Source organism: Eublepharis macularius, chromosome 1 (genome assembly GCF_028583425.1).
Source record: "Eublepharis macularius isolate TG4126 chromosome 1, MPM_Emac_v1.0, whole genome shotgun sequence".
NCBI lineage: Eukaryota > Metazoa > Chordata > Lepidosauria > Squamata > Eublepharidae > Eublepharis > Eublepharis macularius.
Window position 1 is genome coordinate 134061777 of NC_072790.1, and position 13408 is coordinate 134075184.

A 13408-nucleotide genomic window follows, 5' to 3' on the forward strand; every position below is an offset into this window, starting at 1 on the left:
CAGGCTCTGGGCCAAGCTATTATTTATTATTGGATACCTTTCCTGATGCCTGCTCATGTAAGGTTTCTGGGAGTGGTGCAGTAGTGACCTACCCCTTCAAGTTCCAGGGCTGCTGCCTGGCCCTGGGGCCAAGCTATTATTTATCATTGGTACCTCTCCTGGTGCCTGCTCAGGTCAGGTTTCTGGGAGTGGTGCAGTAGGGATCTTGACTTGGATGATGGCTGGAGGAGAGCCTGCTGGCCCCCACGAACAGCCAACCACGAGCATGTTCGTGAACAGGGCCATGTTTGTGGTTGTTTGTGAGTCCCTGTTCGTGAATGGCAACGAACATCATGTTCGGGTTTTTTTCTGTTCGTGTCCATCTCTACTTACGACACAGCCCTATAATCTGGGTTGAAATCCTTTCTGAATAAAACAGTTCTGCATAGTTTGCAGAAAGCCAGGGGAGTAAGAGCTTTTCTCACCTCCTCAGGCAGGCCATCCCATAAAGTGGGGTCTACCACACAGAAAGCATGTGTGCAGGCAGCTGTTTATTTTTCTCAACTGCAGGGCAGTATTTGCAGAAGGCCCTGTCCACATGAGTGAAGCTGCCATGGCAAAACATAAGGAGAGAGGCAGCTGCATAGATAGGAGGGGCTGAGGCCATGAGATGCTTTGGATGTAATAGTCATGACCTTGAACTGAGCCCGGTAACTGATGGGAAGCCAATGACGTGACTGTAGAATGGGAGTGATATGCATGCTCCGTCTTGCTCCGGAGATTAAATGAGCTGCAGTGTTCTGCACCAGCTGGAGTCTCCGAGTCAACTTTGAAGGGAGACCTATGCAGAATGCAATACAGTAGTCTGGTCTCGATGTTACTGTGCCATGAAACCAAGTGGTCAGAACAGCTGTGTCAAAATAGGCAGCCATCTTCCAGTCTAGTCTGAGTTGGGAGAAGGCCTTGTTTGCAGCTGCTTTTACTTGCTTCTCTAGAAGCGGCATTGGATCTAGTATAACTCATAGGCTCTTAACTGAGTCAGCCAGGGTCAAAGGTAAGGCTTAAAGCCTTATCCCATTGCTTTGGCAGAATTAGACAATCTAGCTCACTATTCTGTTCATCTCTGACTAGTAACTAGTACTTGGAAAAAACAGCAACCAGAAAATAGAAGTCTAAACACTTACAGATTCATAGCTGACGTCTTATTTTCCTTTCTCCTTCCATGTCAGACACACTTCAGTAGACTGTGAGAAAGATCATTATTTTGTTCTGAGGAAATGTATACTATTTTTTTCTGTAAATGTTGCAGCATTTTTTTACTACTTGTAGGCCTTTAAAAAATCTGAATTAAATTAATCTAATTTAGAAAATGAGGTAGGACTAAATGCAATTGACACTTAATGAGTTGTTAAGTTTGAGATATACTGAGATGTGAGCATTTGATATTCTCAGGTAAACATTATCATATGATATTTGGCTCCTTTTTAAGTTCTAATTTTTGATCATTTTGAAATTATCATTAATTAATTAAAGATCAGGAAGCAATGAGTAGGGCAACCAGTTCCTCCATGTACACAAAAGATTTAAATATTTGAAGACTGTTAAGAGGATTATCCCTTTTCTCACATACCAAAGGTATTTGAATCTAGTTCCCATATTTGCATAGGCTACTAATACATTCATATAATATGGTTGCACATGTATCTAGGCACATCACAGTCTTGTAACTAGATGCTGTTAAAACAGAAACTGTTATATGTGCATCTATTGAAATGATGTAATGCCTGAGATATTATTGAGAGTCTTGTAATAGAAGTGGTAAATTAGTCCCTTAAAACTTGTTTGCTTTGGGTCTGAAATGGGAAGGGTGCTTTTATAGTTTAAATACTCTTTATAGTTTCAATACTCTAGTGAGGCATCACTCATGAACAGTGAGTGTTACACATAGGGAATATATCAGATTTTGTGAAAAATGTGAAGATGAAGCTGTGAGCTGATTGTTCATTTGAACACCCCTGCCCCACAACTTTGACCATCCTGGTTTAATCAGCACACTAATTTCTTAGATGTAAGAAAGGAAGACATTTAATAATATACACATTATCCTAAATACAATGTGTATCCAGGGAATAAAAAATATTTCTTATTGTTTATTGAGAGATAACTGCTCTCAACTCTCTAACAAATAGTTTCCTTGTTTCCTCATCAAGTGACAGCACATATGCAACATTTCCATTTCCATTTTTGTATTGCTAGCCAATTCAGGTTCCCTTCAAGGTCCACAGACCCCTCAATCAACTGGTAGCAATTCCATGACAGAAGTGCCAAGTGATCTCAAGCCTCCAACACCAGCATCTACACCTCATGGACAGATGACACCTATACAGGGGAGCAGGTACAACCGAATATCTTTTCTTTTTCCTTTCTTAGAGCTTTTCTTGATATTGCTAGATTTCGAGCAAAACGCTTGAAAAAGGGATATTGCCCTTTTCCACAATTCATATTTTTCTTGAGAAACGGTACTTGTATCTGATTGTATGGAGTGTCATGAGCAGACAGTACTCGTGTGGAAGTTGTGATCCAGTGACACTAATGCCTTCTTTTTCTTCCATCTCTAGGAATAGTTCCATTAGTGTACACGATCCTTTTTCAGATGTAAGTGATTCAGCATACCCAAAGCGAAACTCCATGACCCCAAATGCACCCTATCAGCAGGCAATGAATATGCCAGATATGATGGGAAGAATGCCCTATGAACCGAATAAGGACCCTTTTAGTGGGATGAGAAAAGGTATCTGCTGAACAGCATCTATATTCTTTCCTAGTTACCTTAAATTTGACAGTAGTCCTGTTCACATGTTACAGTGAACACTCGTACAACCTATGTGTATTTGTGTAGCCCTGTTTATAAGAAAGAGCCAATGCACCTTCTCTTTACAAATGAAACGGGACCAGTATCTCAATAAGTATGGGTTTTCAATCACATTTTCAGGTATACATGCATTGAATGTAAAATAAGAATTATTCGATGTATGTGTAAAGAACAATCAACTGTACCTTGTATGCCTTGCAGATTGTATATGCATTTGCTGTCTCTTGTGAACAGGAAGGTTAGTATGTGTAATAATTCTTTGTAATCTCCCTTAAACAAAGTTATAGGAGCAGCAACAGGAAAAATGTATTGGCCTGTTTAGGAGATTTTAAACTGTCACATTTTAAAATGTTAAAATGAATTTTTGACACACTTTACTGTGTCTTCTCTGCTTTTCTAAGTAGGAGTCCTTTTTGAGATTGCAATATGGGTAAAAGCAGAGGAAATGTTTATGGTCAGAAAGAAGGATTGTCAGCAACATTTTAAGCTTGCCCTTGGATATATTCAAGAATCAGCAGGATATTTTAAGAGTATTTGTTCTAGGTGTTTTAATCCACCCAAGCAACAATAGCAGTGTATCAGCATAGGACAAATAGTAATTTAAAATATATAGCAAGAGGATTTGGCTTCCCAACTGCTTGGTCCCATTTAACTATTTACAGTGTTAGTCAGTGTGTAGAATCTGGGAGCTGGCCAAAGAAATAGATGCTCCTGAGAAATAATTAGATGTGGTATAAAACATGGGGAAATGATGGTCCCTCCTGCCCTATCTAAATGGATCCCCCGTTCCTAAGCCACTTCTCGTGTAAAGTTGTGCCTGAGTTCTATAGCATATAAATTGTTTTGCAGCTAAAGAATTAAGACATATATTGATATAATTTTAAATCTTAATCCCAGAAGCATGTTAGAACTGCTACAGATCACAAATCCCATCCTCTTAATTGAAGTTAATGAAAGTAAATATTTGAACCTGGGTTGCCAGGCCCCCCAACTTAATTCTGGAAGATGGGGGTGCCAAGCAGGAGGGAGAGTGTTAGTTCTTCCTCCGTGGTCACATTAAGCACCTGTGTACTTCACAAGGCTTGAAATGATGTCATTTACAGTTCAAACTGGAATCGACCATGTCTCAGAGGAACCAGATCTTTACAAATAGACCCAAAATTGAGATACTGTCACTTTTGGTTTGAAACAGAAGTGATGTCATTGCAAGCCCCACAGAGCACATGTGCTTCACCTGCCTACCCACAGCTACTATCCCGCCCCAGCCAGCTGGGTGAATGGTGGCAGGGGGCAGTAGCTGCAGGGAGGGAATCCCCCACCCCCAGATGAGGGCTGACAACTCTAATTAGAACCAAAGAAGGTTATTTATTAGCTTCAGTTTTCATTTTCTTAAGATCTTTCTTAAACCATCCAGCATTCTTTGAAACAAATCTCTATTGCAATGTAAGTAAGGTTTCTGATTGTGGAATCACCCACAATTCAATTTTCTGCAATCTACAGACGTGGGTAAGTCTCTGAGCTTTGTATAAGTGGCCTTGATAGGTTAAGATTGTATTTCCCAGGAATTCTAGTAGAACTTATATTCTTACTCGAGTAAAATATTGTGGGTTTTTTTCACCTGTAGGAACATGTGGGTTCATTCTTACAAAGCTTTTGGTCTATTTTTAGTGTTGTATAGATTTGTTTTATTTAAATATTTATACCCCACTTTTCTCCCCAATGGGGATCCCAAGCAGCTTGCATTGTTCTCCTTTCCTCCATTTTATCCTCACAACAACCCTGCGAGGCTAGGTTAGAATGAGAAAGAGTGACTGGCCCAACATCACCCAGAAAACTCCCATGGCAGAGTGGGAACTGGAACCTTGATCACTCAGATTCTAGTCCAATACTCTAATGACTACACCACATATATGGAACTGGGAATTATTCTTCTGGAGAGTTCACTTATATCCACTTCTAAATGGATGTTGAAAGCATTCCTTATTAATGCCAGAAGATTCAGCAACTTTGGAATGTTTTCACAATGTGAAGCCAATTCAGACAATTCAGCAATAGAGGGCACTTGGCACCTGTGTGGAGTCTATATCTAGAACATTGTTCTTTCATGGCCACTGTTCCCTTTTTTTCTAATTTAGAGAATATTCTGTACATGTAGAAACACTGAGGCTTCCTTTTTATCAATATTGAGACATTATATTTATATTTATATATATATATGCTTTATATATAAATTTATATATATATTTTTATATATGCTTTATTTTTACAATCTGAATCTAGAAGACCTGGAGGGATGATATGTAGCTCAATAACGATCAAATCTTTACCCTTAAGATACAGGGGGCAGGATTCAGTGTAAGGACCATGCGAAGTCTACACAAGGATCCCAGATCTCAGCACCTTTGCCCTTGCACCAATAGCTATTTCCAGCCTGGCTTCCTGGGAAAGTTTGTTCCCAGGGTCACAGGACCCATGTGAAGTAATAACAATGTGGGTTGGGAGGCTGCAGTGGGGAAGGGGAAAATTACAAAATCATTCCCTTCTTCTGTCCTCAATGATCCAGTCACACAAGAGTATGGAGGGAGCAATTTTGCTTGCTTCTGCAGTGCAACCTCCCAATCCATATGGCCACTCCATGCATGTCCCATGACACCAGGAATAAGCTTTCCTGGTGGAAATGGCTGTTGGAGGAGGGGAAAGCTGGGAAGATCAGCAATCAAGGGTGCATTCTACTGACAGATTGCAGACTCCAGACTGGGTCTTGTACAGAAGACTGATTTGCTTCGGTCTTACATTTTCAAATCAGATTGCAAAACCATATATGATTCCCATTCTGGGCCCAGGTATGGTAAGCTACAAGTTGTTCATCTATCAGATGGGTTTGAATCCAATTACTTGAGGCTTTGAAACCTGCCTATTTGTAACCCATTGTATTTAGTTGATATCTACATCTTGCTGTTATTTCTTAGAGCCAGTGAGGATTTGTGCATTTGTCAGATAACAATAATTTTGTGTGGTAGGGTCAGGTCTGTGGACTTCAGTTAAATGATGTCTGTTGATGACATCATGCAATATTGTTTGAACATGCAGTTTTAAAATAAAATATTTAGTTTATACTTCTTCTGTGTTCCTTTTTGTAGTGCCTGGAAATAGTGAACCCTTCATGACCCCTGGACAAATGCCCAACAGTGGAATGCAGGACATGTATAATCAGACTCCCTCTGGAGCAATGTCCAACATGGGCATTGGTCAGCGCCAGCAGTTCCCCTATGGAAGTAGTTATGACCGAAGGTGAGCATCTCTGTTATCTTAAAAAGACAGACTATTAATGAACAGGATCCTGTCCTTTTAGCCTCCTCCCAGATGCATCTGGCAGAGAACTCACCGTCTCATACTTCCCAGAGCCAATTAGAAAATAACTGAGATGTCTATTTTGTGCAGGAGTTAGCAAATGGGAAGTGGTTAAAGAAGGAAGCTAAAAGGAGGAGGCTGATATGCAGTACCATCTGATCACTGCTTTTTTCAGGTTGTAGCATTTAGCTACTTCTGCTACAATTCATGAAAACGCCATATTAACTATGTCAGGGATCCCCAAAGTAGTGCCATGGACATGATCTCACTCATTTACACCTTTCTTAGGACCCACCAAGTGTTTTTAGAAGGTGGATGGAGCCAGGTGAGCTCTTGCCCAGCATGGCTTCTGATTGGCCAGTGAAGATCCTATTGGCTATGCAGATTAAAATAATGTTGTTTTAGCAGCATCTGCCACCGTAATGTTTGTTTTATTCCCTCTCACTCCTCTTTTCCAGTGTATTTTTTAAATTACCTCTCTTCTCCCCTGCACTTGGCCTTCCTTGAGTTTGGCTCCACACCTTCTGCAGCAGCCATTCTCAGGTTTAATCCACCACTCTCTCAAAATTCCAAAGGTACCCACAGATTCAAAAAGCCCTTGGAATTTTTTTAAAAAAAAAGGTTGTTCAAATAGCAGAATGCTGGGAACAATGGCTACAAAAATACATTAAAAATGCTTAAATGAGCGACTGGTGTGGTGTTGTGCAAATATTTTTGCTGCATTATAATTAGTCACTTTCTAAATGAAAATTTAACATCACCAAAATTTGGCACAGTACTAATGAGAATAACATTGTAGATGTTATTCTTTTTCTTTATTTGAATAAAAACAAAACATACCTCTTTTGGCATGTTTTGCTCAGTGCTCTGAAAGTGTGAGCCTCTCGCCTGGTTGTTGCCTGTTTGCTTTGAAAGCATTGCTTCTGCACTGTGCACATGAACATGACCACATTGACACTGCTGTTTAGAAGTTGGACAGTCTCCATTTATAATGCTTATAATGGGGACTTTTTAAAAAGCTGTAATAATGATCTGGTCCTTAATTAGGTGCAGAACAATAGTGAACATTAAAGTAAGTTTTACTAACTAGAATGAGGGAAGAGGTTTTATGTCACATGACTGATCTATGTGACTCATTGACAAATTTGTATCACTCTAAGCTATTTTATCTATTGTTGACCTTAAAAGGGAAACTCTACTTGTTGAAACTCTATGAAAAATATAGAAGATTTTCATAAAACAACTTCCAAGGTTCTTTGGCAAAAGCTACTGAAATTGAGATTCTAGCCAGCTTAGAGTTGTTGTGTCAATGTGCCCCACTGAGCCACACTGATGTGTTTTTCTTAGCAGATAATTTCAGTTTAGGTTCAGCCAGCAGGAGAAGGGCTGTTCAGCCCTTTCTTTGTCATCTGGTTGTGTGCCCTAAATCCCATCCCACTCTATTGCTTTTTCTTCTCAAGGAGAAAGATTCCAAGCTTATATCTCTTACCTCATAAGGAGAAAGGCAGCTTGAGGGAAAATGATTTTGAGAGGATAAATAGTTGGTGAGGGAAATAAATACCCCTCTCTCCACCTGTGGATGCTTTGCATAAATAAAAAATATCTTTGGAAAAGCAATTCATGGAAATATACGTAACTTGTAGTGTGCCCCTTAGAGATATGTAGCTTACTTGTTTTAAAGTTTCTTGAAATTCAGTAGGCCAAATTCTTCCTTCAGAAGCAGAATAAAGTAGCTTCTGCAGTAGTTTCAATGATATTTTGAGTCCAAACTAAAGATCTCAAGCCCAGAAACAGCTGTGATATGAGTCTTTTTTTTCACCAGATTTGGGGAATAAGTGCTTACAGCATGAGATTTCCTTTGTCATTTTTAGGTCAGCCCATGGTCTGGGTCCTGAAGGCAGTATGGGAGCACCTGGTCAAAGCAACATGGTGCCTTCAAACAGTGACCCAAGCATGTACTCTCCTAACCACTTGCCCTAGGCAGAAAAGGCGAATAATAATTTAATTTGTTTGAAATGCCTGTGTAAACCAGATGATTTTAACTTTTCAGACTATTGAGAGAGGCTGTAGTTTACCAAGCTCAGCTAATGTTGTTCATTTCACTGAGATGTGTGCAGATTAGAGATGGGCACAAGCCAGGAAAATGGCGGTTCATGGTTCATCACATTGCATGAACCATGAACCAACACAATATTGTCCAGTTCGTGAATGGGTTCATTTGGTTTGGGAGTAGCAGAAGTGTGTTGGAACTGGAATGACAGTGGGTGGAGGGGATCGGGAGTGGAAGAGAAGGGGGGATGGGGAGCAGCAGCTCCCAGCACCTCAGCCCCCAAGAGTCCAACCCTGCAGGATGCCAACTTGTCCTTGGTTGTCATGACCTGGGAGGTCAACTGCACGGGGGCGATGGGCTCCTGATGTGGTGGGTGGCCCTCCACACCCCTCTTGGTGCCTGGGAGGTGGTCACCTGCACACCTCCATGTTGGGGACATGGATTCTGGGGATGGCCATCCCTTCCTCGCGGGCCTGGGAAGCAGTCACCGGCCTGCCTCCTTTCCCCTGGCGATGGGCTCCTGGGGTGAGGGGTGGTCCGCCACATTCTCCCTGGTGCCTGGGAGGTGGTCACCTGCACGCCTCCTTTCCCCTGGTGATGGGCTCCTGGGGTGAGGGGTGGCCTGCCACATTCCCCCTGGTGCCTGGGAGGTGGTCACCTGCACACCTCCTTGGATTCTGTGGGTGGCTATCCCTTCCTCACGGGGCCAAAAGACAGTCACCTGCCCGCTGCCTCATTTGGGACATTGGTGCTGTAGTGGGAAACCATGGGTGCAGCAATCAAATGAACTTGCTTGTACAGGTGGATTTTTGATGAGGTGGAGGTTGCATAGGTGAATGACTGTCCATGAGGTAGGTATGCTAAGAGGTAGATCTTTGACTGTGAGGTAGATGATGAGGTAGATAAGTTGTGCTATGAAGTAGACGTCATTTCATGAAGTAGGTGTTGCTGTCGCACTATGAGTTCGATTTTGTGCTATGAAGTGGATCTTGGGTCGTGCAGGGAAACAACTCGTGAGGAGGCAGACATGGACCGGGAAAGGTGGAAGTGACGATTCCTGGGGGATGCAAAGGCATGGGCAGGAGGTATGTGTATGTGGGAAAGAAGCAGCCACAGCCAAAATCCCACTATTCCTGGGAGAGAACAGATTTCCAGGTGTCAAACCCAGAATCCATCTCTCCTACAGGTGGGTGAGTCTTGGGGGAATAGATATGGTGAGGGGGTGTATGGTTGGGATGTCAAGGCCCTGGATGGCCTAGTGGCAAGGAATTTCCAAAAGGGGGGGGTTCAGATCCTCCTGGAATGAACCCAGCTATGTACAAATGAGTCCCTGAGACATGACAACAGATTCTGGCACAGAGACTGTGGTGGGGTCGAACCCCAATGGACCACAAGGAAGTAGGGGTGATCCAAAGCCCTGACACTTGGTGACAGAGTCTGGCAATGGCACAAAGACTGGGGAGGGGTCAGTCCCTGGTGGTCCACAAGGAAGTAGAGGTGGTCCAGAGCCTGACACTTGGCAACAGAGTGGCAGTGGTACAAAAATTAGGGAGGGGTTGGACCCCAGTGGTCCACAAGAAAGTTAAAATTCCCCTTGCAGGCAGGGGAGTCATTCACACCTGGTGTGGACAGGAGATGGGCCACAGCCCTGACCCATCCAGACACCTTCCCATCCGGAACAGGAAATACCTTTTAAAATGGAAACAGACCTTGGGTGCGAGTTGCCACAACTCCCACCCAAATGGGGTGGCTGAGAAGGAAGCGTTCCACCAGCGAACCTATGGGAAAGGTTAAAATTCTCCAGGGGGGGGTTGCCTCCACACCTGATATGGACAGGAGATAGTCCACAAGGTGGTTAGAATCCACTTGGGAGGGTGCTTTCTCCCCTGGCGTGGACAGGAGGTGGTCCACAAGGCTGTTAGAATTCCCCTTGTAGGGGAGGTGCATTCACACCTGGCAAGGACAGGGGGTGGTCCAGAGCCCTGACCCACCCAGGCACCTTCCCAGCTGAGAGAGGTGCTCTAAATAAAGAGTCCTCAGCCAAGGAACTCACTAGGCTTGGCCCCTAAGCCTGGCAGTGGCGCAGAGACCGGGGTAGGGTCAGAGCCCGGACCCACCCAGGCACCTTCTCAGCTGGGAGAGGTGCTCTAAGTTAGTCTTCAGCCAAGGAACCCACTAGGCTTGGCCCCTGAGCCAGCAAGTGGCATAGAGAGTGGGGGCAGCTCAGAGCCCGGATATCCCCAGACAGCTGTTGGAGGGGGAACCAAGGTTAACCTCCAATAGTGGGGTCGTAGATCTTCAATCCTCAAGGTCCAGGGAGGGGTAGCCCAGCAGGGGAAGGTTGACCTTTATGAAGGCCAATGGATCCACCAGGGTTGAGTCCAAGTGTGAGCGGCTGGCATGCAGGAGCTCTACCAGGTGGGAGAATACCTGCTCGCTCTGGACACAGATGACAGGTTGGGCCAGATGGCAGCTTTGCATGCCCAGTACTCCACAGGATTGGAGTCTGGAGGCTCAGGGGCTCAGCAAGGTAGTCTCGCACTATCACCTCTCCTGAGTCCTCTGCAAGGGCACTCCTGGCCTCCCTAATGCTGCCAACCTCCCAGCTCACCACAGAGGACCAGTAGTGGGGGGGTCCTTGTTGGGTGGGCTCTCATGACCTGGGGTGCTGTGCTCATCCACCTCTTCCTCCACCTCCTCCTCCAACAACAACCCTTCTTCCATGCCCTCTTCCCTCCAGCCATATTGCTTCACCTGAAACCTTTGGACCTCTCTGCGGAGGTCCTGCTTCCATTGCTGGAGGTCAGCATTGTGCATGGTGATGCTGCCCTTTCTATGGGGGTCACAGATGCAGTCCAGTCTGTACCCCCCCTCTTGGCAGAGAGGATGCAAGCGGGTGGCCATGCCTGCCTGCAACCTCCTCACCAAGTTCCTGACCCTGGGTAGAAGAGCTTCCCCCTGCACCCACTCCAGCCTGCGGATCAGGGGGATGGCTTGCCCCAGGCTGGCTATGTAAAAGCAGAAATGGCTGCAGAACACAGACCATTTGGGAGAGGGCTAGCCAGTCCATGGAGCTAATGCACAGCTCCTTTTCCCCCTGCAAAATGTGCACAGAGGACATGATTTCCTGCACCCCATTTTTTTTCTCCACCAGATGAGCTATGATGTAGGTTGAGTTCCAATGGGTGGGCATGTTCTGGGGGAGCTAGTGCTCGGGTTCCCCCCCTCCTGCCTCTCATGCAGCTGGCGGGAAGACTTAATGCTGCAAGAAAAGTGGGCAGCCAGACGCCGCCAGCTGTCCAACAAGGCACATGTGTCCACCATTCCCAGGTCCCAGGTGGGTTTGATGGTGCTACCCATCCTCATGACCAGGTGCAGTTTGTGCACCAGGGAGACAATGCCCTCAAGGGGCATGGCATTCAGGGCTGCCACCATGTTTCTCCCAGTGTCCATGACCATGTAGCCATGGACAACATCACCCACAGGCACCCACTCAGTCCAGCTTTCATCGCACCAGCAGAGTTCCTCCCTGTGTGGTTCGCATCCATTTCCCACACTTGGAGCAGAACTACTCTGTAGCTTGGCAGCAGGGCTGTCCCCTCCTCCCAGGGCCCTAATTTTTCCCTGGTGGTCTGGAGGTCCTCCAGTTGCCACCAGTGGACAGTGAGGGCTGCTCCCCATCTGCTGTGACGTGCATGGTCCACCCTTGTGTTCTGGACAACTTGTTCTTGACCAGGTCTGCTACAGACAAGAGGGCAAGACTCGCCGGCCGATGGTCCGCCACGAGAGCATAGTATACCAGGGGGCAAAATGAAGCAGCACCAGCAAAAGACCACACCCTCCACAATGGACAATGGTAGTCCATCCAGGGCAATCATCTCAGCCATTACACAAGTGCCTGCCTGAGCCCTCCCCCTATTCCTTTTGGTTGACAATGCCATCGACCCTGAGGGAACAGCTTCCTGAAGGGTAGCCTGCCTGGAAGTTCCACTCCTACTCACAGCACCCTTGGTGCGAGTCTTCTTCCTTGGGGTGGACTCCCATTCCCTTCCCCGTTCTCCCTGGTCAGAAGCCCTCTTTGTCCCCCACTGGATAGTTCTCATTGCTCCAGAGGCTCAGACGGTGCCTCTGCAGATGCCTGCGGAAGGTGGTGGACATAAGGTACTTGGGGTCTGAGCTGCTACGCACCAGGTCATCGCAGGCCCAGCAACGCTCCACAGAGGGGTCGTTGGGGAAGGTTAGAAAGTACTGCCAAAGTGTACACCTGAAACGGGAACCTGGAGTTGGTGGGTGAGAATGGAGGCTTAACTGCCATCATGTGTGGCTGGGCCGGGAGGACGAAGTGAGGGGTGGACTGCAGGCAGGGGAAGCCCCAAGTGGTTGGGATGTGGAGGAGCTGGATATTTCTCCACAACCCCCCAATGCACTCTGAGATCCCTCCTCCTCAAAATGTTTTAGCAGCTGCTCTTCCTCTGGCAACGCTAATAGTCTTCTGCCTCCTCCTCAGTCCTCACAAGTGGATCTTGAAAAAGAGTCTCTGCCTCTGAGACCTCCACACTTGTGCTGGGCACCGGTGGGCCAGCAGGATGGGCTTGGAACTTCTTCCCCCCACGACCACCCTGGCCCCTCACTCTAACCCTGATGGTGCTAATGGGCATTGTGCTTGGTAAGGGAGAATTGTTTTGGCCCTCAGGTGAGGAACCCACTAGGCTTAGCCCCTGAGCTTGGCAGCAGCAAAGATATAGGTAGGGTTAAAGCTCTGACTCATCCAGGCTCCTTCCCAGCCGGGAGAGGTGCTCCAAATTAGAGTCCTCAGCCAAGGAACCCACTAGGCTTGGCCCCTGAGCCTGGCAGTGGCTCCGAAACCAGGGTGCAGTCAGAGCCCTGGACAATTAATATGGTTGCTTTGCATAGTTTGCAGACAGCATAGCACATAAATTAAGACTGCCCAAACTTGAATAACTGGAATATGACAAGCCTTCATATACATGTATGGGAGAGCATACACACAAACATGCAACTATGTATTGTAGAAAGTAGCTTAAGAGATGACAGTGATGACATTGAGGGGCACATTACAATTGGAAGAAGCCACTTAGTTAAAGGAGCATGGGTTTGCTGAATGTATCATTGAATGTGGGAAGAATCCTCTTTAT

General features: G+C 45.7%; 1 protein-coding gene across 1 annotated transcript in view; it reads left to right on the forward strand.

Moving 5' to 3' along the window:
- ARID1B (AT-rich interaction domain 1B) overlaps positions 1 to 13408 on the forward strand; it is a 599087-nt gene that overhangs the window by 572292 nt on the left and 13387 nt on the right. Inside the window, exons 16-18 of the mRNA XM_054969949.1 lie at positions 2236 to 2374; positions 2598 to 2770; positions 5992 to 6142. Coding sequence (XP_054825924.1) covers positions 2236 to 2374; positions 2598 to 2770; positions 5992 to 6142 — 463 coding nt within the window. The remainder of the gene's footprint in view (positions 1 to 2235; positions 2375 to 2597; positions 2771 to 5991; positions 6143 to 13408) is intronic.